The 27,624-nt window shown below is 39.8% G+C and overlaps 2 protein-coding genes across 2 annotated transcripts in view; one reads left to right on the top strand and one right to left on the bottom strand.

Moving 5' to 3' along the window:
- The window catches only part of eif4h (eukaryotic translation initiation factor 4h), a 35,531-nt gene extending 20,142 nt beyond the window's left edge, over nucleotides 1-15,389 (bottom strand). The window contains 3 exon segments of the mRNA XM_055657849.1: nucleotides 766-830; nucleotides 3,705-3,883; nucleotides 15,183-15,389. Coding sequence (XP_055513824.1) covers nucleotides 766-830; nucleotides 3,705-3,883; nucleotides 15,183-15,247 — 309 coding nt within the window. The 5' untranslated portion in view covers nucleotides 15,248-15,389.
- Nucleotides 15,390-16,022: 633 nt separating this feature from the next.
- mybbp1a (MYB binding protein (P160) 1a) overlaps nucleotides 16,023-27,624 on the top strand; it is a 64,432-nt gene continuing 52,830 nt past the window's right edge. Inside the window, 6 exon segments of the mRNA XM_055657847.1 lie at nucleotides 16,023-16,286; nucleotides 18,124-18,219; nucleotides 21,069-21,152; nucleotides 23,193-23,267; nucleotides 23,987-24,094; nucleotides 26,300-26,490. Coding sequence (XP_055513822.1) covers nucleotides 16,038-16,286; nucleotides 18,124-18,219; nucleotides 21,069-21,152; nucleotides 23,193-23,267; nucleotides 23,987-24,094; nucleotides 26,300-26,490 — 803 coding nt within the window. The 5' untranslated portion in view covers nucleotides 16,023-16,037.

The raw sequence follows: 27,624 nt of genomic DNA, 5'->3' as shown, positions 1-27,624 counted from the left end.
GTTTCTTCTGTCCATTGTAAGAGGCCTCACAACTCAGCCTGGGGTCATCTCAGCCTGTAGGTCCAGGGCAAGTCAAGTTCAAGTAATGGAGAATGGTAATTGTAGGCAGCAGGCCCCAATCAAGTAAATTTGAGCAGTTAAGAGTTACTACAATAAAGAAATACTCATAAACCTAAACCTACCCAGATTGCACTTTAATGGAACTTCCTTGTCATTCTAGGAGCCCATACTAAGCTCTAATTATATTTTTAAAGTCTGCGACCGTTTTATCAATTTAAATTATATCTACTGCATAGACTTTATGCAGTGTAGTGATTTTAAAATATAGTTTTAAATATAGCTCCAGAGCCAACAATATCATGAGAGACCCCTTCCACCCCTGCAACGGATTGTTCCAGCTGCTACGGTCAGGCAAACACCTCCGTTGCCATGCGGTGAGAACGGAGAGGTTGAGAAGGAGTTTCTTCCCAGAGGCCATTCGGACTGTAAACGCCTATCTCACCAGGGACTAACTCTACTGAACGTTTTTCCTTCCATTATTTATTATGTAAAAGAATATGTGTGTTATGATTGTGTTTATAGTTTGTTTGGTTGTTTGTCTTTTGCACAAAAGTCCGCGAGCATTGCCACTTTCATTTCACTGCACATCTCGTATGTGTATGTGACAAATAAACTTGACTTGACTTGACTAGTTATAAGAAAAAATGATTGCAATTGTATTTTTCATTGGACATCCAAATGACCAAACATAAAATAGATACTCACAGCACCGTCATACGTCAAGGCTTCTTTAAGAGATTCCAGGTCGTGAAATTCTACATAGCAGAAGCCTACAAAATATTTGAGTTCAATTTTACACATTTAACTGATCACTAAACCTAGCTTGTGCTTGTAAACACAGCAAATTAACAGGTTTTAATTCAAATGCAATGGAACCACTGGTAAAAGTCATTAAAAATTATTTTTAAAATGACTTTTTGGCTGAGTCAATAGGTGTTTCAACCACCAGAGGCTTAGTGGCCATTGTTTACAGGTGCACTTCCCAGACAAAGTCACGTAATAGCAACTAGAACTGGGAATTGTTAGAGCAGGCTAATCCAATCTATTCTTTCTGTTCTTTCCCTGAGTCCCTGCTTATATCCAAGCTGGATTCCCAGAGACAATCAGATATCACCCTCCGCGCTACCTCCAAGAAGACTAACACGTTGTTAACATTTAAAAGCCATTTGGGCATGTAATTAGCTGGGAAAGGTTTAGAGGGATATGGGCCAAACTTGGGCAGGTGGGTAGATGGGGCATCATGGTCAGCATGGGTAAGTTGGACCAAACGGCCTGTTTCCGTGCTTTATGACCCTATGATTCTACGATTGACCACATTTCCTTCAATATAAACATGCTGGAGTATATTCACTTCCAAAGGAGCCAATTTCCTGCTAATTAGGGTACAGCAGCCTTCCTTGAGGATTCATTTCAGCTCTTCTGAAAATTTACCTGCCACCAGGGAATCTGCATTTACCAACTCCCGTGCCAGATGACATTGTAGAGGTGTGTTTACTCTTCAAATATTCAAACCAGCCATTACTAGTTTTAACGTATTGGCACTTACAGAGGGTCCATTACCCCTCTCACATTTACTCAAGCCTTGCCATAATGAACTAGATTGCTCCTGGATTGTCAAACTCAGAAGCACATGCCATTGATTCTGATCCTCCAACATGCTTTTCCATTTTTCCATTCCCTTCATTATTAAATCTATGCCATCCTTAAGATTCAATGCACTGCCACAAACATTACAAATTTATTTAAAATAGCCTATAATGTTATGGCCCATTTGTGTGAAAAGGCTGCATTTTTTTTAAATGGTCTGCATAAGCAGGTGCCTATTTTAGCATAGTTCTCAATCCATTAATAGTGACTTTTATTAACACATCCGTTCTTAAGTTTTAAACTGACACTTACTTTAAAATTGACATAATCTTTCCTTCTGGCCCTTAACATTAAGGAGTGTTAGTTATAATGATAAGCTCTGTAAATCTAGGTCATGTACTCTGATAGAGATAATTATATCAAAGTGAAATCATTTGTAAACTGAGGGACTTTAATCTTTAATCTCTGAATGTTGTTTTCTACCTCTCAAGTGCCTCTTTACCTTTTTTTATACAATATGATGATCAGAACTGCATGTGGTACACCAAATGTTGTCTAACCAAAATTTCTTACAAAACACCACACAGCTCCATTGACCTGGATTTCATCTTCACTTCACTTTGTGTCTTCATGGAGTTTTCAGGTTCTTCCCATGCTGTGTGATTTTCTTCCAGGTGATTTTCCTCCAACATCCCAAAGATGCGCTACTGGGTTAACTGACAATTATAAACTACCTTTAGTGCAGGAGGGTGGCAGGAGAATTGGGGTAAGATGACAATAAGGTATGGGACTGATGGGATTTATCTGAGAGCAGGCATAAAATTGAGGGTCTACTTGGCTCCTTCTATTTTATAACTATGAGAAATCTGATATGTTTAGTAAAAACCATTTTAAAATTATGTGCTCTGGAGATAAATACTAGTACTAATCTTACTTTTATTTTTACATGGCCATATGGGTCTACATCATTATATTTGACGTTTTAGAGTTGGACCCTTCAGACCTCATCTAATCTGATTTGCCCATTTATACTGACTGAATTTGCCTGCGTCAGGACTGTAAAGGTTTTGACAAAACCTGGACTTATTAGAGGCAGTTAGCATGACTTTGTGCAGGGAGGATCCAGTCTCACAAATTTGATTACGTTTGTTGAAGAGGTGACAAGACGATCGATGAGGTTAGGGCAGTGGAATTTGACTCTTTACCCCTCACCCTTGCTCTACACTTTATATGTACATGCTTTCTTAACCCCAAGAATGTTTTAATGTCCTAATGATGAGTAAGGTGTCAAACCTTACTGGGAAAGGCCCACCATCTGGAATCACAGCCATATACACAAACTTATGTGGTCCTGATGCAGAGAGCCTGTACAAAACGCATTGAGGATAATGTTGGGGAGCCCTAGCATTAACGTAACACAGGATCCTGGACCCTAATGCCTCAGCAAGATTGAGTTCCACTTCTGAATTAATTGGGCAGTTCAGCAGTGGACATCAATGACAGATTGTTATCCAAACTTGGGCAATGACCCAGGTCTTCTGGTATTTTGAATAGGTTATTGTCACTGATCAATTTAGCATTCACCAGCAAAATCCAGGCTATTATGATCTCTTTTAGTGTTGTACCATTTTTTTCCTGCACTCTGTTGCACTTTTCAAATATTTGCATGATGGTTCTCCATTAATACTTGCTAACATTGCCATACATTTTATCTTTCTAGGTACTATTGTTAATTCTTCAAATTTTTCTTCTTCCCAACTGATTACAATCGTTATATATTCTACAACCTTGACAAAAACTATTTTGACATTGAATCAAAATAATCTGAAATCAAGGTTTAAAAAGTTAATGTGAAAACTTAAAAATTATTGTTATATTCACAGGAATCTATTGGAAATCATTTGGATACTTTAAGAGATAGGAAGCAGGTGTAAGCATTGTAAATTGTGACAATTCTGAAGTTCTGAATTTGGATTTAAATAGAGGGCAGCTAAATCACATATTTAAAACTTATAATGTTTCATTTAAAATTAAAACCAAAGTTTTTTGTACTATACCTTTAAATTTGTCTGTCTCTTTGTCTCTGACTAGTCGAACACTCATCACATTCAATTCTTTAAAAATGGCATCAATATCTCCTTGCACAGTATTGAAAGGTAGATTTCCTATATAAGCTGTATATGGGGGTTCTGTTGGTAATTCCTTCTGTTTTCTGGGACCACTTACTCGAGATCTTCTGAAATAAAAAATTAGATCAAGCTTCAGTCTGGCCAGGTGACATTTATTCTGTACTCAAGTTGATCTTTCTATTTAATAAGCAATTTAAAAAATGTGGAAAAGCCATTTTCAGTTTTACCAGAATCTTGCAAATCAACTTACTTCTAATCACTCACATTTAATCGACTCTCTACCCAAAATTATACTCCGTTATTTAAATGTTATTTCAAGTCAACTATGAAATGTCTCTTATAGATATCTAAATATATATTAAAGCAACGAATTTGTTGGAAATCTAATTGTGGTCTTTGCTTCTTAGGGCATTTATGCAGTTTCAGTGCTAAACCGTGTGGGTTCGGGCAACAATGAGAATTTTAAGGTCTCACCAGTTGGTACTACATTGCCAAGCTATAAATACTTAACACAAATCTCTAGTTAACAATTTGCACTATCTTGAATTCAAAAGGAGGGTGCAGTTCCAATATAAAGAAGGCAAAGAGAAGAGTGCTGTGGTAATTTTGGCTATTGTATTTATTTTAGTGGAAGCAAAGTATCGTTGTGTGTGTGTGTGTGTGTGTGTGTGTGTGTGTGTGTGTGTGTGTGTGTGTGTGTGTGTGTGTGTGTGTGTGTGTGTGTGTGTGTGTGTGTGTGTGTGTGTGTGTGTGTGTGTGTGTGTGTGTGTGTGTGTGTGTGTGTGTGTGTGTGTGTGTGTGTGTGTGTGTCTCGGCTCACCTTTGCATCATGATTATTTAAACATTTAGTTTATGGAATATGGGCACAATTGGCAAGTACAGCAGTTATTACTCAAACCAAAATGAGTCATAGAGTCAAACAACACAGAAACAGGTGCTGCAGCCCACTGACTGTAGGTGTTTAATGGTTCACGTCGACTTCCAAGTACCCAACTATAATAACACCATTTATCAGTATTTATTTTGTTGCCTTCTGTGTTTCGGATACAAGAGCTTGCCCAGATACATCAATGTAGTGAGAGTCATTTAGGCCCTTCAGCCACCAAGTCCACGCCGACCGATCACCTGAGCATGCTAGTTCTGTTATCCCACTTATGCATTAACTCCAGGCAATATCATGGTGAATCGCCTCTGCACCCACTCCAGCGCAATAATGCCCTTCCTGTAGTGTGACAACCAGAACTATGCACAGCTCTGGCCTAACCAATATTGGATAGATTTATAGCATAACCTCCCTACTCTTTAATGCTAGGCACCCATATGCCTTTACATTTTATCTACATATAATGTCACCGTCAGAAATATTTGAACAATGACACTAAAGTTCCTCTGGTCCTCAATAGTCCCTTATATACCATCTTGTGTATACACTATCCTTATTAGTCCTCCTAAAGTGTATCACCATACACATATCAGGATTAAATTCTACCATTGCATCAAGCTCCACTTTTGTGGAAGAACTGGCAGGATAATATTACGATGTCAGTCTGAGTTGGTGATGGAGGCAAGTGGGCAAAATTAGAGCACATGATATTGGGGGTAGGGTATTGATATGGATAGAGAATTGTTTGGCAGACAGGAAACAAAGAGTAGGAATATACGGATCCCTGTAAAAATGACAGGCAGTGGCTAGCGCAGTGCCGCAAGGCTCGGTGCTGGGGCCGCAACTACAGTGCCCTCCATAATGATTGGGACAAAGACCCATAGTTTATTTATTTGCCTCTGTACTCCACAATTTGAGATTTGTAATAGAAACAAATCACATGTGGTTAAAGTGCACATTGTCAGATTTTAATAAAGGCCATTTTTATACATTTTGGTTTTACCATGTAGAAATTACAGCTGTGTTTATTCATAGTTCCCCTCATTTCAGGGCACCATTAATGTTTGGGACCCAGTAATGTCATGTAAATGAAAGTAGCCATGTTTAGTATTTTGTTGCATATCCTTGGCATGCAATGCCTGCTTGTAGTCTGTGATTCATGGACATCACCAGTTGCTGGGTGTCTTCTCTGGTGATGCTCTGCCAGGCCTGTATTGCAGCCCCCTTTAGCTTATGCTTGTTTTGAGGGCTCGTCCCTTCCGTTTTCTCACCAGCATATAAAAGGTATGCTCAATTGGGTTCAGATTGGGCGCTTGACTTGGCCACTCAAGAATTTACCATTTTTTAGCTTTGAAAAACTCCTTCGTTGCTTTAGCAGTATGTTTGGGATCATTGTCTTCCTGTCGAATGAACCGCCAGCCAATGAGGTTTGAGGCATTTGTTTGAACTTGAGCAGATAGAATATGTCTATACACTTCAGAATTTATTATGCTACTACCATCCGCAGTTGTATCATCAATGAAGATAAGTGAGCCAGTACCTTCAGCAGCCATACATGCCCACGCCATAACATCCCCACCACTGTGTTTCACAGATGAGGTGGATCTTGGGCAGGTCCTTCTCTCCTCCATACTTTGCTCTTGCCATCACTCTGACATACAGAAAGTTAATCTTTGTCTCATCTGTCCACAAGACCTTTTTCCAGAACTGTGGTTGTTCTTTTAAGTAGTTATTGGCAAACTATAACCTGGCCATCTATTTTTGCGGCTATCCAGTGGATTGTATCTTGCAATGTAGCCTCTGTATTTCTGTTCATGAAGTCTTCTGCAAACAGTGGTCATTGACAAATCCACACCTGACCCCTGAAGAGTGTTTCTGATCTGTCGGACAGGTGTTTGGGGATTTTTCTTTATTATAGAGGTAATTTTCTGTCATCAGCTGTGGAGGTCTTCCTTGGCCTGCCAATCCCTTTGCAATTAGTAACCTCACTAGTGCTCTCTTTCTTCTTAATGATGTTCCATCTGATTTTGGTAAGCCTAAGGTTTGGCTGATGTCTCTAACAGTATTATTCTTGTTTCTCATTCTCATAATGGCCTCTTTGACCTTCATTGGCACAACTTTGGTCCTCATGTTGATAAACAGCAATTAAACACACCTGAGCAATTACAATCACCTGTGAAGCCACGTGTCCCAAACATTATGGTGCCCCGAAATGGGGGGACTATGTATAAACACAGCTCTAATTTCTGCATGGTGAAACCAAAATGTATAAAAATGGCCTTTAATAAAATCTGACAATGTGCACTTTAACCACATGTGATTTTTTTCTATTACAAATCTCAAATTGTGGAGTACAGAGGCAAATAAATAAATGATGGATCTTTGTACCAAACATTATGGTGGGCACTGTATTTACAATATATATTAATGATTTAGATGTTGGAATTCACTGGATGAATTTAAAAGAGAGTTAGATAGAGCTCTTGGGGCTAGCAGAATATAGGGGTATGTGGAGAAGGCAGGCTCGGGTTACTGATTGTGGATGAACGGCCATGATCACAATGAATGGCGGTGCTGGCTTGAAGGGCCGAATGGCGTCCTCCTGCACCTATTTTCTGTTTCTATGTTAATCATTTTACTCTCTTAGAAAAAAAATATCTTGGAAAAAAATCTAGAGCTTCTTCGTATGACTGATTCTGTTCAATAAAATTTATTCTGAGAGGATACATAGCAGCAGGATTGTAAAAATACAAATGTATTTTTTAATCCATGCACTTGGCCCAAGGAAATTTAGTTCTCCCAAAACCTTCTGACCAATTCTAAAATGAAAGATACAGCAGCAAAACATCAGTAATTGCACAATGTTCTATGCATCCCAGGTGGTTATTAGTCCACTGCAGAACCAGAGTCTAGCAACCAATCTCGCTACCAAAACCTGAAAACATAATTTAATTGTGATAGTTATATGTACAGCTTTTTCTATCCCTGAGTTCTGCAACGGGGAAGATACTAAGCACTATCATAGATATAGCTTCAGTGACACTATGCAAAGTAATTATGTGAGACACTTCAATGTCCATATGGTATTCATATTAATTCTGTTCTGTACTGGTGTTTATAGTTGCAACATTCAATGTGTAGATGAAGATGATAATTTCCTGACTTTTTATGAGCACCAACTTCCTGATGATGTGAAGTTCCAAAAAGCAGTACACCACAGAGTAGATGAAACAATAAATATCATTACATGGATTGAGTGAAGAACTTATTTTGAAAGCTCCATTTGGAGATTAATTTGTTGCATCTTTCTTGAGTTTGTTGTTGGTAGAAGCTCAGTCAGTAGCAAATCAGGTGCTGAAAAGCCAAATGGAAAACATGTTCCTTTGGCGTTGTAACGAGTCCTTCTTGGTATTTTACGGACTGTTGTGGGAGTAGTCTGGATGATAAATTGCCATGTGTTTTTTTGATGGCACACACTATTATACCTTACTGGGCTGGTGCAAAGGAGGGTTCAGAGCGGCAAATGTGATGCCAATTAAGTAAGCTGCTATTTCCTTATACAATGAGTTTCTTGAGCATTTATGAAGCTGTACACATCCAGGCAGATGCAGAGAATTTCATTATACTCTTGCTGAGCACCTTGTGATGGACGCTAGAGTAGCTGTGCAGCTACAGATGAATCACTTGCTGCAGAATACCTAGTCTTTAACCTACTCTCATAACAGCCATATATATTTTGGTTGTCCAGTTAATTGATAATAAATGGTGGTTTTTAAAATGTTGACGGTGGTTAATGATAATGCCATTGAATGTCAAGAATAAATGCTTGGTTTTTCTCTTGTTGGAGATCCAGCGATTTTCTGTTGGGGGCGGGTTGTTACAGGTTCCTAAAATTGGAGAATTCAATGTTCATACGGGTGGGTTGCAAGCTGCCCAAGCAAACTATTTCCTCCAATTTGCTGTGGTCTCATTCTGGCAATGGAGGAGGCCCAGGACAGAAATGTCAGTATGGGAATGGGAAGGGGAGTTAAAATGATTAGCTACTGGGAGATCCAGTAGGCCTTGGTGGTCATTAACATTCCAACTTCTGACCCAATGATTGAAGGTCATTGAAGTGGCTGAAACGGTTGGGCCTGAGATTTGCCATGAGGAAATTTTACTGTGGTGTCCTAAAATGGAATAATCAATTTCCAACAACCACAATCATCTTCTTTCTGCATACCATAGGAGCGCTTTCCCCTTAATGCTCAATGACTTTAGTTTTACTAGAGGTCCTTGGTAACACATTCAATCAAATGCTGTTTTGATGCAGTCACTTTTACCTCACCTGCAGAATAAAACTTCTATTTCCATGTTTGGCCCAAAGTTGTCAGAAGATTCGAAGCCAAGTTGTTCCCGACAAATGTCTACTAGGTATTGATAAGCAGGTTATTATTGATTAAATACTGTTGGATGGAACTATTGATGATGCCTTCCATTATTTTGCCGATTATTGAGAGTAGATTGCAGGGGAGAGGACAAACTACCAATGGAGGACAGTGTAAAGTCTGAGGTGTAACCCCACCGGGTTCAGGAACAGTAACATTCCTACAATCACCAGGTTCTTGAATTGACCTACATAATCCGTTGTTTCTAATTGTGTTTATTCCGTAATTTCCTATTTTGCAGTCTCGTAGAATTTATGTTTCTGTATGATGCCTGAGTCGACATGCTCATAAGGCTGCTGCAAGTTTTTAATTGTACTTGTGCCTCACAGTACATGTGCATGTGAAAATAAACTCAATTTGTAAAGCTTGGAGCAGTACAATGACTGGTATAATTCATATTGTGTAATTATCAGTCACAAAACAATCACAACACAGAGTGCAGTATATATCTTTATTTTCTAACCATTAGAGAAGACACCATCCTTAGATTATATTCTATGATCTCATTGACAGTAAGCTCATTAGTTAAGTATGTACATTGAGACATTTTAACAATGCAAACTAAAGTAAAAACGTATTTAGCAGATTAACTTATTGTCAGTAATAGATTGCTTATTGAAATAAACAGGATAACTGATTTTCCAAGATATACATAATTATTGCTGTACAAGGGCCACAGGTTCATAATAATGAAATTGGAAGAGTGTAACTTATTATTTTGCAATATTTGTGAACTATATTTCATAGATTCATGTTTAAACCACCTGAATGCCCCAAAAAATTATTCAATGATAACTAACCATGTTGATATAGAAAGTCAACACCAAGCAAATATTATGTGGAAAAATTAATTTAAAATGCAATAAGTAGTTGAATCTGCATTTTTTACATTTTCTCCACGAATATATTTGATGGATGAATACAATTTTCAAGGTATTGCTAATTAATATTTACAGTGCAAGGTAATATTAAAACCTAAATCAACTGATTTAATAGTAAAACAGATTAATTTAGGTTAAATGATATTCAAATCAACAATTTAACAAATGTGAGAGAATTACTTTAAAACTTTTTAATAGTATAAATTTGAAGAAATGTACTTTCAAAATTAGTTCAGCATATTTCATGAGGTGCTTTCTTATAAAGTTTTTTTTTCTAGAGCACCGATGCAAAAACAAATAGCAACTTGTAATGTTTAGAGAGTACAGTAAAACTCTGATAATCCGGCATTTGATTGTTCAGATATCCTGATGGTCTAGAGTCTGGCACTCCTGAGTTCAGATTATGAATAGGATACCAGATAGCAAGGCCAGAGCTGGGCATCTAAGGGGTGTCCCCAGAGGGAGCTGGACTGTATGCCGAGTCATATGGGGGTCCACAGCACCAGGGGACAGCGCCGTGGGTAGGTTTGCAGTTGGGGTCAAGAGTGCTTGTCCATTCTCTGCTCCCTTTATTTATTGCTCCCTAAAATGTATTACATTACCATGTCAAATGTTTGCAAAATAAAAAGGAAGTATGTTTGGATATTATTTGGAATTATTTGGAATAATATCCAATAATGTGACACTCTGCTGGTCCGGGACCCCAAAGTCAAACAATGCCAGATTGTCAGAGTTTTACTGTACTTGCATGCACACTATAATCATCAAAATCTTTTGTGAACAAAATCTTAAGGATCACGGCATTAGTAACCATTAATGTTTATTATAACAATTGTCCATATCTTTAAACACAAAAATACTGTAAGAAATAGTGGTAGAATATCTTACTTGTCCCATGTTTCTATCCAAATTTGCTCTGCGTTGCTAGTTTATTTATTGGCTGCCTGCACAAACACTGTAAATGTCAATAATTTGTGTCACAGTATAACACTTAGTTTTTGCACCATGTTCATCAAGATTAATAATTTTGATTTAATTCACATGTGGCCATTGAATCTAATTTTTTTATTGCAGATGAATAGTCCTTCAGTTTTCTCCAATGGAGTTCCCCACCTTAACGTGTGCCAAATGAATTTAAATGCTGCGGGAATTCAAAATCCTGATTATAGGCAATATGGTTCAAACATGAAATTGGATTTTGCAGGTAAATAATTTAACTAACAATATGCAGAGAAGAATGAAAATCAATTGATTTAAAATCCACCTGCAATTTTAAAAATACCAAGTCCCCTCAACAAATATTCTTTATGTTTAACTGTTTACAATGATTGCAATTTTTTTCTACATTAGAATAGCTCCTCACTTGTTTCTAACAAATATTGAAAATGTGCCCATGTCATGCAACTGCTAAATTATTTCTTTCCAAATGATTTTCCTCAGATTTTTTTAAATTCACGATATAAAGTTATAATTGGAAAGTATTAGTGAAATATACCAATCAGATTCAGGGCTTCAAACTACATAATGTTAGTATAAAGCAAAATAAATAATTTAATATTTTAAACTCTCAGCAGGTTTTGGTATTTCTTTGGATTCGAGAACATGGTTTTGCAGAAAGATTTGTTTTTCAATTATATGCTAGACAATCTCTCCTTCTGGCCACTGTCCACTCCAAAAATACATTGATCAAGTCCAGATGACCCATGATAAAAAAGGGGATAAGAAAATGCATCTCACTGCTCAAGATGAGATAAAATCCTTTGATGTAATAATGCTGGCAATTCTGCAGAAAATGACATGAGAAAGCAGACTCTTCCGAGAAAATATATCCCAGCTGGTCCTGAGGGAACTAATATGTCAGCAGTTGCACACTGAAGCATTTAATCCTGCATAGTAATCTATTTAATTTAATTCTGTTCTTTACTAATTTGCAAAATGTTTAACTTATAACTAATTAATAAAGAACAGCTGGTCTTAAAATCTCAATTCCAATCTATCACTGCTGATTCTCATTCACGTTTAGTCACTCAAGACTTCTTGAACAATTTATGTGAACAAAGATCATGCGATAGGCAGATAGTCCAGACAGCAACTAAAGCTTTTCCAAAAATTTAAACCATCAATACACTTAAATATCTGTTTCTAATCCTTATATTTGAACGGGTAGTGTGAGAGAAGCAGGAGAGAGTTGTTAGAATATCCCCAAAAGCTGAAACAATAATATCCTCCAGAAACAATGAGCGAACACAGCAACCGTAAAATAATGATGCTTATTCATATATCTAGTCTCAATTATTTTTACAATAAAGATTCAAAGAAACAGAATATGCCAAAACAAAATAGGGAAGGAAGAAGAAAATCTGGATTAGATTCTGCTTCTGAAATATTCTGTTGTCCATGCATTTCTTTTCATGTCTATTTCATGTGATGAGTATTGTGGCTCAAAAATACTTCCCCTACTCGATGTTTAGCAAAAACATTTTGTGAGTAGAATCCTACTGATACTAATACACTCACAATGCCTTTAGAAAAATAATGCATGATTCCCTTTAGAAGTGAGAAAAGAAGCTCGTTTTCAGTTGTTGTAAATACTTGTTCGAAATTGTGCCAATTAATGTGATGACTAAAATAAGGTGTTCTAGGACAAAATTGATAGACTCTCAAGTGCTTTGTGTTTGAATCGGATCCTCAAAAAAAAAACTTCTGGCAAAAATATGAGACATTGCTGAGAATAAAGCATATTTTGGAAGAAACATGGCAGCCCAATTATCAAGCCTAACCTTTTAAAATTTGCCAATGGAATGTTTCAATAAGAATAAATAAATAATAGCCATTTTTATCTTAAATTTCTACACCATTTTTAAACTGCTGTATAAAAACAGCAGCACCTGTACTATGAAGAATTCCCAATGCTATCTATAATTCACTGTATCTATTCAAAGTAATCCTCTCAATATAATAAATATTATTCATCTGGTGACCAGCAAAGAATAGTAACTGGAGATTTAAAAGATGTCATCATTTAGAGCCTCTATACACACCAAGCACTAACACCCTAAATCCCATACCCAATTACTCTTTATAGCAGCATTCTCAGTCATTCGCTCTGAAGGATAGTGAAGTACGTGTAAATGGGTAAGTGAGAAATGTGATGTGCTTTAATAACCTTTAAATCAGCAACCACAGAAACATTGTAGAACTAGCAAAAGTTAACTCTTTTGAGGCCATGCTGACACTGCAATGGAGAAAATAAGCGTGCTCCACTGAGTGTAAAGCACAATTTTATTCAGAAATAAATATTTGCCTCACTTAAGGAGGGATGTATTTTACAATCTGAGGAATACTCAGCCTGAAATTGTAGATGTTAAAATTGTTATCCTTAAAGTTTCAACTTGCAAAATGAGCTCTCAAATTAACGTCATTAAACTGGGCTTCGGCAAGAACAGAAGTGAAAATCGGCATCAGTTTACAGAGCCATGTATTCTGGTAGTTTGGGGAGGCAAGGAACATTACAGAGATTGACAAAGTGACAGAAAGTGCTGGAGTAGCTCAGCAGGTCAGGCAGCAGCATCTCTGGGGAACATGGATAGGTGGCGTTTCAGGTCGACTCCAGTCTGAAGCCGGGTCCCGATCCGAAACATTGCCTATTCATGTTCTCGAGAGATGCTGCCTGTCCTGCTGAGTTACTCCAGCACTTTATGTCCTTTCATGTATTAACCATCATCTGCAGCTCTTTATTCTACATTACAGCCGAGAGTCAAACCTACATTAATGCACACAAGAGCAAACAGAGTCTAATCCTGTGATGGACACAAAATGCTGGAGTAATTCTGCGGGACAGGCAGCATCTCTGGAGAAAAGGAATGGGGAACATTTCGGGTCAAGACCCTTCTTCAGATATTGGGGGGGGGGGGGTGAAGGATGCTAGGCTCAGTGCTGAGGTTGCAACTATTTACAATATATATTAATGATTTAAATGATGGAATTAAAGGTAGCAAATTTGCAGATGATACAAAGCTGGGTGGCAGTGTGAACTACGAAGAGGATGATAGGAGGTTGCAGGGTGACTTGGACAGGTTGATTGAGTGGACAGATACATGACAGATGCAGTATAATGTAGATAAATGTGAGGTTATCCACTTTGGCGGCAAGAACAAGGATGCAGATTATTATCTTAATGGTGTCAGATTAGGAAAAAGGGAAGTGCAACAAGACCTGGGTATCATTGTACACCAGTCACTGAAAGTAAACGTAGACAGCAGACAGTGAAGAAAGCTAATGGCATGTTGGCCTTCATAACAAGAGGATTTGAGTATAGGAGGAAAGAGGTCCTTCTGCAGTTGTACAAGGCCCTGGTGAGACCACATCTCGAGTATTGTGTGCAGTTTCGGTCTCCTAATTTGAGGAAAGACATCCTTGCTATTGAAGCAGTGCAGCGTAGGTTTAAGAGGTTAATCCCTGGGATGGCGGGAATCTCATATGAGGAAAGATTGGAAAGACTGGGCTTGTATTCACTGGAATTTAGGAGAGGGAATCTTATAGAAAAGTATAAAAGGACTGGACAAACTAGATGCAGGAAAAATGTTCCCAATGTTGGGGGAATCCAGAACCAGGGGCCAGTCTAGGAATAAAGGGGAGGCCATTTAAAACTGAGATGAGAAAAAACGTTTTCACCCTGAGAGTTGTGAATTTGTGCAGGCCGATTCACTGAATGAATTTAAAAGAGAGTTAGATAGAGCTCTAGGGGCTACCTGAATCAAATGATATGGGGAGAAAGCAGGCACGGGTTACTGTTTGTGGATGATCAGCCATGATCACAATGAATGGCGGTGTTGGCTCGAAGGGCCAAATTGGCCCCCTCCTGCACCTATTTTCTATGTTTCTATGATATAGGGAAAAGGCAGGAACGGGGTACTGATTTCAGATGATCAGCCATGGTCATATTGAATGTCGGTGCTGGCTCGAAGGGCCGAACGGCCTACTCCTGCACCTATTTGTCTATGTTTTCTATATTATGTGACTTGCACCATCCAGCTTCAGCGCGAGTCCTGTGCGAGCCTCCTCCGGGGCCGCGACCCCGCTGCTGCTGCCGGACCCTGAGCCCTCGCCCCTCGCCCCTCGCCCCGGCGGTGAACCCAGAGAACCGACGGCCGCCTCAGATGGGACCCGCCGCCCTCCGTGATCCTTTCCCCCCTGAGCTGGCCCCCGTACCTACCCCCGGCCTCCCCCGAAGCTGCTGTATTGCTGCTGCCGCTCATCGTAACTGTCGAAATCCGCCATGTCCTGCTGCTCAGACAGACAAGACCCCGGCGCCAAGGCAACCGGGCTGCCCCGCACCGCCTCTGTCAGGCCGGCATCCCGGGCTCACCCCACGCAGGCGACCTCCTTCTCATTGAATAGCCTCTGCTCCACGACTACAACGTATTTTAGATTCACAACCTATTTTAGTGCCTTCAATCCATTTCATCCTTCATGACATTTCAATGATCTGGTTTATAGTACAGTTAGTATATAGCTTGAAATCGATATCGCAACAATTATAGACACAGAGAGACAACAAAGATTCCTGCTGGTGGCAATAGTCCTGAAAATCAAAACGTTGGAGAGGTTGGAAATGTAAAAATAAAACAGAGAACGCTGGCAGCACTCAGGTTTAGTGGAAAGGAAACCACTCAGCTGGACAGACAGCTTTAGTGGAAAGTGAATATAGTTAAAGTTTGAGGGTCGGGACCCTTCATCAGAAGATGCTGACCAAGATCTTTGATGCTGACCCACCATCAGACGACCAGCGTTCCGTCCTCTCATCCCCTGGACCAGGGTGTAAGCAGATTGACCCGCTCGTTTGCCACAATGCTGCTTGTTGTGTTGGGTATATTGGCAGGCAGCCGGGATTTTTACACACAATGTGACTACGGCAAATAGACAATTATGAGAATCAAAATCAGTGCCTCACGTACAAATCTATACAAACATAAATTGTTTTGTAAAGTTTGGCAAAGCAGAGATCAGGCGGCTCTCCGGGCAGCGCTCGGGTGGTGACCTCGCGCGAGGACCCGGCGGCAGCGTGTTGATGGAGCAGAGGCCGAGCATGGTTCTGTCTCCGTCTCCAGCACCGACACCGACACCGGCTCCGGCTCCGGCTGCAGCACCGGCTCCGGCTGCAGCTGCAGCACCGGCTCGCACAAAGCTCACGCACTCCGGGGGAGTTCTGCAAAAAAACCGAGAGTTCCTTGACTTCTTCTGGGACATCGCCAAGCCCGAGCAGGAAATACGTCTCATGGCGATCAGCGGGCTGCTCGAGTACCTGAGGAGCAGCGAGGTAAGGCCGTGGGCTTTGGGCAGGTGGAGAGACTGGACATGGGGCTTCCTGCCCGGGAGAAGTGTGGGGGTCTGGCTTGGATCGACCGTGTGGTGGAAGTGACCAGGGCCCAGCATATGCAGCAGCGAGTGCTAGATTTCATCGTCATGTAACTGATATAACTAACCCAAGTGTAACTGATAATTTATTGTATTATTGTTTATTGTTGTTGAGTTGCGTTAATCTGCTTGTAAAGTTGTACCAAGCAAGAATTCAATTGTTCCATTCCCAATGCCAATGACAATTGAACAATCTTGACTGTTGACCTCGGATCAACCCTTCAGAAGCTGGTCACCAGTTCTCCGCCCCCTGATCTAGACACTGGGCATCTTCTATGTGTCCGCAAACTCTTATAACTAAATTCGCTGATTCAGACTTGAGACTTTGCTTCACTGCATCCACCTACAGAGCTGGATCTTCCTGTCTGGCTACAGACTCTGCAAACCTGATCCAGCCTCTCCATCCCATATCAGATATATATTTGAGTCAAATTTCTGCTTCAGGGCTGAGAGTTGAGGGGAGATGGTTGGTTTAAAGAGATGAGAGGGAGTTGGTGGAGAATAGGTGAACCAGGGTGGGGGGTGGGGGGGGGGGGGGGGGAGAACGGTGGAGATGAAGAGAGAGAGTGGAAGTCGATGTGGAGATAACAAAAGACTAGATTATGGAGTTTAGAGGGAACTGCAGATGCTGGAGAATCGAAGGTTACACTAAAAAGCTGGAGAAACTCAGCGGGTGCAGCAGCATCTATGGAGCGAAGGAAATAGGCAACGTTTCGGGCCGAAACGTTGCCTATTTCCTTCGCTCCATAGATGCTGCTGCACCCGCTGAGTTTCTCCAGCTTTTTTGTGTAACACTAGATTATGGAACCTGATAAGATTTGATCCTCCCACGCAGACCTGGCTCCATCTAACCATCACTCCCCCTTCATCTGGAGCCACCTATCACTTGCCTGTTCCTGCCTCACCCCTCTCTGGCACCTCTTCATACTGGTTCCCTCCCTTCTACATTCTTAGTCCTGATGGAGGGTCTCAACCTGATATGCTGACTAGTCATGTCTCCCCTATGCTTACTTCTCTCCCTGATGTAAGCCCCAATCCTCAGTATCTGGACCATCACTTCTTTCTCTTCCTGCTTCCAGATTCAAATCCGGAGAGATCCTGACATGTCTGCAACTCTTATGCCACTATTACCCAGAATCCAGCTGTTTCATCCTTGGATTGAGTCTATCTCCTACCAAGATATGGACAATTGTGCTTATTCTGTCCCCCAACCTCACTTGCCCATTTGATTTATTTTTCTGCATCAACCATTTATTCATCTATATTTTCTTATTTCTTCGTGAATCAGTCTTTACATTCATCCAGTTCTTGTGTAATTGTCAGGTGCATCTAATAATGATCTTTGGATACCATAAGCTATGGACTATTTGTTGACCCAGCACCCAGGGGCGACATGGTGGCGTAAAGATAGAGCTACTGCCTTACAGTGCCAGAGACCCTGATTTGATCCTGACTGGTTTGATCTTGTCTGTACAGAGTTTGTACATTCTCCCTGTAACCTGCGTGAGTTTTTCCTGAGATCATCTGTTTCCTCCCACACTTCAAAGACGTACAACTTTGTAGATTAATTGGCTTGGTATAAATGTAAAATTGTCACGAGTGTGTGTAGGATAGTGTTGATGTGTGGGGATCGCTGGTAGGTGCGGACTCGGGTGGGCTGAAGGGCCTATTTCCGCGCTGTATCCACGTGAAACCAAACCAAACTATTAATTTGGAATAATACTTGACTCTGTTTGCAGGGTGACGACCTTGAATATACTATCCAACGACTTATTGAGGGCCTGGCAGCAACTCGTGAAACAGCTCGTCCTGGCTTCAGTTTGGCCCTGGCACAGGTTAGACATTGCTTAATGCAGGAAATGGGCAGAGGATAACACTAATCAGAACTGAATTTTAGTCAGTCTGAGTCTGTGCATGTGATGCTGCGGCGAACAAGATTTTCATTGTACATGTACTTCGCCAAACTTGGGCATATAATAATCAACTCCACTTGATTTGATTCTGCTCTTAGAGGCACAAGGTTGGAGACTAAATTACAGAACAATAAATTCTCATTAAGTTCCTTCTTGTATTTTATTTCTCTCTTGTTTTCATTGTTAACAGCATTTCACCAATGTGAGCTCCTTACAGACTGAGATGGGAAAATTTGTAACGAGGAATAAGGATATGACAGTAATTAAACTATTATTAGGCATATTTTTTCAGAGAATAATATGCACAAAACCAGCTAGATATACAAGAGAATCAGATGTTTAATGGGAATGAAGGAATTAGTCAAAAAATACTATTGGAGATGTTGGAGGGCTTGAAACCAAGTTAATCTAGAACCTGGTGATCTACATCCCAGAGTTTGAAACTCTGGAGGGTTTGGAGATGGTGGGTGCACTGGTTATTATCTTTGAAAGGATTGAGCAGAATCAACATGGCTGAAGAAGGGTTTCCGTCTGAAACGTCGCCTATTTCCTTCGCTCCATAGATGCTGCTGCACCCGCTGAGTTTCTCCAGCATTTTTTGTGTGCCTGAAAGGAACATTTGCTGTAGTTGTTTGAGAAAGCAACAAGTAGAAAAGATGAAGAGGGCCCAACGGATGTGGTGTATTTGGATTTTGGGAAAACCTTTGATAAGATCAACAAGCAAAGAATGGGAATAAAGTGTTCCTTTTGGTAAATCGTGGGTCCATTGTGGAAATGTTCAAAGGGAGCTAGGTGTGCTTTTTCACAGGTTATTGAAGGCCAACATCAGGTGCAGCAAATACTTAGGAATGGAAATAGAATGTGTGTTTATTACAGAGAATTTAGATATTTTTCATATATTTCATATACTACGAGGCATTTAGCCCATCACACCTGTAGAGGCTCCCTGAGCAATATTATAATTTTTTTTTCCCCCAACTAATTTTACTTTTCTCTCATGCATGCCATCCTATGCCACTGTGTATATGGATTGCACAGTGACACAGTAAAGCCACTGCCTTATGGTACCAATTGCATGGGTTCAATACCTCCCTCAGATGTTGTCTGCATGAAGTTTACACGTTCTCTCTGACTTCATGGGTTTCCCCATAGGTGCTCCAGTTTTCTCCTACATCACAAAGGTGTGCTTGTTGGTACGTTGATTGTCGGCTGTAAGTTGCCTCTGGTGTGTCAGCGAGTGGTGGAATCAAGATGAGAATGTGGGTAAATAAAATAAATAGAGATTAATGTAGGAGTAGTTCAAAATGGGTGATTCATGGTCAGTGCAGACTCTGAACGAAAGGACTGGTTTCCATTCCCCCGTACATTAGACGAGTTTCACTGGACACTTATCAATCTGCATTTCATTGGGATGCAGGGGAAAACAGAAACAACTGAGGAAACCCACTCAATCACCAGGAGAATATGCCAATTCCACATGGATAATACCCAAGATTAAAATCAAACTCCGTTTGAAGGAGTTGCGAGCAGCAGCACTCCCTGCAGCACCATTGTGCTGTTCTAGGGATAGGGAAGCCTTACTGCAATTGTCCGCACCTGGAGTTTTGGTCTCCTTGCAGGCAGAGGAGATTAGTTTAACTTGGCATGGACATTGGGAGCCGAATGGCCTGTTCCTCTGCTGTGCTGTTCTAAGTATTGTGTAAGGATGTCCTTGCATTGAGGTGCAGTGCTGACTGACTGGATTTAAGGATGAAGAGTTTGTCCAAGGAAGAGAAATTGAGTAGATGAGGTTTATATGTCTCAACATTTAGAAGAACGAGGAGAACTCCTTGAAATGAACAACATTCTTTCAGGACATGTCAAGCCAGAAATAGGCAAGTTGCTTCCCTCGAGTAATGTGTCAGAGGGTAGGGTGCACAGTCTCAGGAAAAAAAGGGTGCCCTATTTACGGCTGAATTGAGGGAAAATTCTTCACTCAAGAGGGTGGAGCATCTTTGGGATTTTCAATCCTCGGGGATTGCTGAGCTTCTGAGAATGGATGATGTGGAATCAATGGATGGTGTGGAATGACACCGAGGTAGAAGCTCAGCCATGATCTTAATAAATAGTGGAGCAGCCTTGAAGGGCTGCAGGGTCAACTCCTGCTCCTATCTGTTGTGTTGTGGCTGGAGTAGCTAAATCTGTTGCTACTCAACTGATTCATCAGCAGAGCACAGCTTGAACTGTCCCTTTTTTTGTGATGCCTCAACCTCTGTTTTGGTCTTGTATAGCTCTCCTTAAACCTACATCTTTGGCTGGAGCTTTTATTTGCCTGATTTAATTTCCCCCTTTCTCGCTTCTTGTCAATGATGTGTTTATGTAGAACACTTAAGGCATTTAATCCTATGAAAGGCTAATTCAGTAATGATTGCAGGAAGAAGCTGTAATGACTTTGAGGGCATTCAGTTAATAAGTGTATCCTGGGATTGAGTTAGCATTTAAGATAGACACAAAATGCTGAAGCAACCGAGTGGGACAGGCAGCAACTCTGAAGAGAAAGAATGGGTGATATTTTGGGTCGAGACCCTTCTTCGGACCCCTGGTTGAAATAGTTAATTACCAGTTGTGTACCCGATGGAGCAAGGTAATGCGGTATGCTGCAGCTCAGCAGAAATAACTGTTGAAATGGTGGCCGTAGTGGTTGTTGCCCACTATTTACATTCTTCTGCTATTGATGCCTTATATGAGACCTATTTAGGAGTTTTTTTTCAATTCTGATTTATCTTTAACAGGTCCTGCAATGCAAAGAGACGATCCTTCTGCGGACTATCCTGGAGCAGATCAAAAAGAAACATGATATAAACATAACCAAGAAGGTGTGTGGTTGAAGAGAATAGAGCATGTTTAAGTTTTGTGACAGTTTATTGAGTATAGAAGTCTTGGTGTAATGCGGAATTTCTGCTACCTTTAAAACAGTGTACAATCTGCGTGTTATCATTTTCTCTGCAATCAAGTATAAGAAAGAGGAGATCATGGTCGCATTATTAGGCAGACAAATATTAGATATGCAAAATAGGAGGAGAAGTTTATTTTAGGAGAAGTAAAGGAAGGGCATTTTGAAAGCTGAGGTAGATAGGTTCTTGTTTCGTAAGGGCATCTAAGGTAATGGTAAGAAAGCAGGGGAATGGGCTTAAGAGGGAAAAATAGATCGGCCATGATCGAGTGGTGGAGCAGGCACGATTGGCCGAATGGCCTAATTCTGTTCTTTATGGTCCAAGAACTTGTGGATTGATCCCAAATAAATATCAAATATCAAGTTGAACAATGAAACATGAGGATTCAGATTGCAGTAAAACTTTGAAAATCTTTTTCCAATATTCGTCATCTGGCTTACTCACTAAGTCCTCATCACCTGGAAACCACCTATCTGCTAACATGTAAGGTCAATCTTCTGCAGGGACAGTGAGTCGGGTGTGCGAACAGAGTTGGAAAAACCGAGCTTTTGGAATATGGGTAGGTTTTCATGCAGAACTGGGATCTAGAGTACTTGTATTTTTCAGTTTGTTGAATGAAACTCATCGGGTTCTGTTTCCTGGGATCCCTTTAGACTTGGTGGTGCTCAGTGCTCAGTTTCCTACTCCCTTTAAACTTGCCTGCTTCATTAAAAAAATATTATACCACTGTGTAATATGTTTAAAAACAGATGAAATATGGGTATCAAGGATGCTGTCAAAAATATCCAGTAGTCCAAAAGATCCGCTGGTCCACACCAAAACCTTGAGGGTACCTGATTTTCATAATTTTACTGTAACACATCTTTCAATGTGGGAGGACAGAGTGGTAAAGCTGTGGAATGGCTGAGAGGTGGGGAGAGCCATTTTGGTGTATTCAATGGACTGCAAGTACAATGCAATGTCCAATTTGATGTGTTGCTTGGGGAAGGTATAAACATTCAGAGCGATGATGAGAGGCTATAATAGAAAGCATATTTGAGAGAAATTGGACCTTTCATTGTGGCTGAACAGATTGAGCTTATCTAGTAAAAGTTGCCAGAAATTGTAGGACTTTGGTATGTAGAATCTTGAAAATATTTTCTTCTGACCAGTGTGCTGCTGTTTAGAGGGAAATATTTATTTAGGTTTGTGTTTAAAGTTTATTACTGTCAATTAATACAATGAAGTATTTATATATAAAATGTTTCCATCATTAACTACTTTCATTAATATTAGTGAAGTGTTTTAGCCATGACGAGGAAGGGTAGACAGTGAGAAACATTTTATCTTCGGAGAGGTGTAGAGAACAAGAGAACATAGTTTTAAGCCTATAGGTTGGAGATATGGAAGGATTTGAGGAAGCTAAAAACATTAAGTAGTGAAATAAGCATTTGAAATGCCATACGAAGGTGGCTCTGGACCGAGTGGTCCAAAATGGGTCTTCTATAAATAGACACTCAATGGCAAGCAAATATACTTTTTTTTGTAATCGAATATGCTGATAAAACAATTGAATATCAGCAATGGATGCAGAATGTAAAGTGAAGTAGATAAATAAAAATGCATGCATGCTAAAGGAAGGGAATTGAGCAGGTAACTCCTCCAGAGAACTGATACAGATCAGATGGCTACTATGCCCTCTTCCAGTGTCGCAACGTAATGTGGTTGTAAGTTTGAGTTGCAGTTATTACGGTTGTACAACCTCCTTTGCTCCATCAACAGAACATTGTATCATATCCTTTGAGAAGTGCCCAACAATTTTGCACAGAACTACTGCACTGTTAAGCTGCCAACCATCATCTGTCCTTGGTAGACAGCAAGTGATGGGTGCAGGAAGGGAAATATACAAAACACAATTTACCCTAAACCAAACAACAAGCCATTACATCACTGGGTTAACTCAAATGTGTTTTCTTATTCTAGAAATTCATCAGAAATGCTGTGTTTGGAAACTTCTTTGGTGTCCTGGCACTTTCACAATCTGGAAGACTAATAAAGGTAACTGCGACCTCTAAATGCATCTGGAAAAAAAAAATAATGTCAGTTGGTTTATGTATGAATGACAGCTTGAGGGAGGTAGCACTATGACCTTTAGGTAAATATAAGAAGTGGAAAAAAACTAGAACATTAGTAGTGGAAGCTATCATTTACCCAAATTAAAATCTGATTCAATCAGTGTGGAAAGTTGTAGACGGCATGGAAATCGTAAAGTGCATTCAGGAGATCTCTGACCAATATCTAGCAAGCTCAATCTGTGATTAAATGGGTTGTGAAGGGAGTAGTGCAATTCGGTATTTAGAATTGGGAAACAGCTGAGCAGGTGGTAGGAATGTTATTGTAACGCGTACCCGTATAAAGCTTTGTTTGCGCGTTATTCAGTTAAAGTACACTATGCAAGAGTACAAGTAACAGAGTGGAATGGTTGTAAGTAAATCCTCTTCTGGAACAGCAAGCAGAACATCGCCACACTTCAGCCTTTCCTTAACAAATGCCTATTTCTCTTTTGTACACTTCTGACTTGCTCAGGTTTTGCATACTTTCATCAAACAACTTCCCAAACAAGTGTTTATAAAAATCTATTGTGAAGTGATGTCCAATTATGACAGTCTGATTAAATGAGTAATGCTGCTTTTTATTTGGGGATTATAAAGATATATGTTCGTTTTTTGTATTTAATTTGTTCGTGGAAAACAATATTTTTTATAAATTGTTGCCAGGAGCCAGACATTCTTTTGGAGTCAATCCAACTGCTGCAAAGCCTTAGTAAATATAGGCAATACCTCCGGGATCTGCCAGCAAAAACTATTATGGACATCCTATCAGAGGTAAGGTTTTGGATTAGACTAGTTAAATGTGTTTCTAAATTCCACATCTGTTGAATATGTTTGACACACATGGCCTCATACGTTAATCAGAGAGCCATACAGAGCACCGGTTTCATCATAATTAAGTTGAATGAATATTTGGAGAAATATACTGGCTTAATAGATTGGCAAAAGGGCTTGGAATTTGTCTGTATGGGATTCTAAAAGCAATGTACTGAGGATAGTTTACAGATCATAGGCGAGAATAAAACAATACAGAATTGAAGTTTTACTTTTATGATATGTGTTGGGAGATGTAGGACTGAGAGACCATCATTTGGGAGTGTGACAAATGGTATTCTCCAAACATGCTATTGGGACCACAAGGTTCATTAATATTGTCCATAATTTAAAAAAAATTCACACTATGACACTTGTCCTTGAAAGTGGTAATGAGGCTCCTCAAACTACAGCAATCCTACTGGTGAAGGTAAACCAGTGGTATTGTTCAGTAGAGAATTCTAGGTTGTCAAATCAGGGACATTGAATGGACAATTCCATATCGTTATTTTGTGGGATTTGGAATAGATCTTGTAGGTAGCAGTGCTCATGTGTTTACCGTTGACCTCCAGGTGGTGCAGGTTTCAGGTCCTCTTGAAAGACCCTTTGGGGAGTTACTGTGTTATGGTACATACTGTATCATTGATGTTGAAGAGATTAAATGTTTAAAGTGTTGGATGGGTGCCAATCATGTATACTATTTTGTCGGGATGGTTTGATGGATCTTGAATGTTGTTGGATCTCACTCATCCAGGCAAGTACATTGCTGATGGGTTCGGAGGCAAGTCATATTCTGACCTGCTCTGCCATAAGCCTTGATGTATATGGTCTAATTAACTTGTTGATTATTGCTATTCTGTCTCCTCCATGTTTATGATGGGCTGATCAGTGAGGGGAAGAGAATGGTAGTTGGTTAGACTCTCGTGTTGAGAACGTCATTGCCCAGCATTTATGTAGTGCTGATCTTACTCGTCATTGAACAGCCTGAGCCTCAATGTTATTGCTCATAGACTGCTTCATTATCTGGAAAGTTGAGAATAGAATGCAATGCATTGTAACCATCAGCATATGTTTGTATAATGATGGAGTGAAGGACATTGTTAATGGACTAGAATACTGCCCTGGGTAGTGACATTTCAAATGGAGGATATGCTTCTCCTTAGACAGGCACAGAAGGCTGAACTAACTCAGAAGCATCTCTGGGGAAAAGGAATAGTTACTACAGCCTTAAGTGTCTGCCTTCGGTTTAAGCCAGCATCTGCAGTTCTTCCCTACACATGTTTCTCCATGTTCACATCGACTGACTGAAACAGAGTTTAGACATTTGAACTATAAGACTCAGCTGTCAGGCAGCATCCCCGGAGAACATGGATAGATGACGTTTCAGGTCGGGATCCTTCCTCAGACTATAAGAGAACAACCATAAGAGAGTTGATTGATGTGGGGAGAGAGAGCAAGAAATTGGTGTTACGAATCAGAATGGTTCAACAATGATCTGATTGAATGACGAAGCAGGCTGAAGGGGCCTATTGGTTTACTGTTCTGGTTCTGTTCTTTATGAGTTGTTAAGAGGCAAAGTAATTTATGGCAGTGAGATCTAGAAATGTAAAATAAAAATGGGCATAGCTTAAGTCATTGAGATTAACAGCAGAAATGAGGTTTAATGCGAGATCGCCAACTTGTGATTCGGGGGAAAACGCTAACATTTTCTTAAAGGTCCAGGATTTGGAGTTAAAAAAGAATAAAGATGTTAGGGTATACAACATGCACAGAAGCATTAAGAATTCGAGTATGGGGCATCATGAAGGCTATTGCAACAATGAGCTTTATTATTTGCTGTATGCATGCATTTCTTTTGGGAACCTAGTAGAAGATTTATTGGCCTTAGATACTAGACTATGCACATTTACAGTGCTCAAAAGATTAAATTTATTTTGTTACTGCTTGAAATTCAGAATGATGAGTGATATAATTGTAATATTCAAAATGATGAAGTCTGCTCCCATCCCTTGTGGATAATGAGGGCTTGGTGTAGATTTACTGCAATTAAGGTAATGGAGAGCAACTATCAAGCAATTGATATCTTGAGGAACTGCAGCGCTGACAAGAACATACTGTGCAGGGTAGTTTGTAATCGTCTTTAATTTCTGCTTTACGTTGCCATAGACCCCAGAGAATGTCTTTAAGAAGATCTTGTTTGGAGCCTTACAGGAGGACATGTCCTCTGCTTTCAGCACCCCAGCACAGCTACATTTGCTCCTGGTGGCTCTCCAACGCTTCCCAAAAGTTCTGAAACCTAAGAATCTGAAAAAGTTGCTTGGATCCTCTGCCATTTTGTCACCGGAAAATGTTGCCAAGTGAGTTCTCCATATATTTTAACAATAATGAAAGATTTCCACACACAGCCAGTTTTCAATCATGTCAACACATTTCTTCCAATTACTTGAGCTTTAAGTATATGCACTAGCCTCTTATGTAGCAGCTCTCAAATGCCTTTTGAAAATGTAAATCCATGTACAAGTTACTTTTTAGATTTGATTAGTTTATTGTCATATACATGAGGATGCAATGAAATTCTTTGTCTACATGAAGCTCGCAAAGTAAACCGTATACACACTGTAATGATAAATACGACAATAAATATAATGGCAAGTGCAAAACGGCAGAAGGGTGCAAGATTGTGATGGAAAAGAATATTTAAATAGAAGAATGGAATAATCAAATGAGTAAAGTTTTGAGTAAATATGTGACAATGCCCTCTTTCCATATACCCCAAAAATTCAATCAAATCTAAAACACATTTACCGTTTATAAAGCAGTTTGATGATATTCAGCTTCCTAAGTGATTAGCTGTTTCCTCTAAGATTATTGTCTAGCATCTTGCCAACAACAGATATCGAACAAACTGGTCTGTAGTTCCTTGCCTTATTCCTCTCTTTCGAACAAGGGCCACATTGGCTGTTTTCCAATTTACTGATACTCTTCCTTAATTCAGCACGTTCTGTGTAATTTTAACTGATAGTTCCATTCTCTCGGTGGACATTTCCTTTAAAACCTTTGGGTTTAGACTACTTGTCTTGCCATTAGCTCATCCATCTATCCATGTTTATCCCTGTGAGTTTTTCCTCTACTTTATCTCTTGTGATCTAAAAACTTTTTACAAGTTCCTCCCTGATATTTTATATTAGAATGTCTGTTATTTTGTGGAAATATTGCAATGTCCTCCACAGTGCAGACTGATGGAAAAAATTGAGTTGATGGAAAACAAAGAGATGGCAGATATGTTATAATTCACTGGCCGTACTCACTGTGGTCTTCCCCGTCGGGTTGATTGCATTAGTTGGAAACAGGGCGGAACACGTGAAGGTTGCACTTGTGGTCTTGTAACTACCCTAGCCATTGACTTCCTTTTTATTTATCTTTTATTTTTTGTTTTTCTCAATCAATTTTCTCCCTCTTGAGTTTTTATAGATTTCTGCTTTTTTTTTTGC

Source organism: Leucoraja erinacea, chromosome 28, assembly GCF_028641065.1.
Source record: "Leucoraja erinacea ecotype New England chromosome 28, Leri_hhj_1, whole genome shotgun sequence".
NCBI lineage: Eukaryota > Metazoa > Chordata > Chondrichthyes > Rajiformes > Rajidae > Leucoraja > Leucoraja erinaceus.
This window is presented reverse-complemented; position numbering and strand designations above follow the sequence as displayed.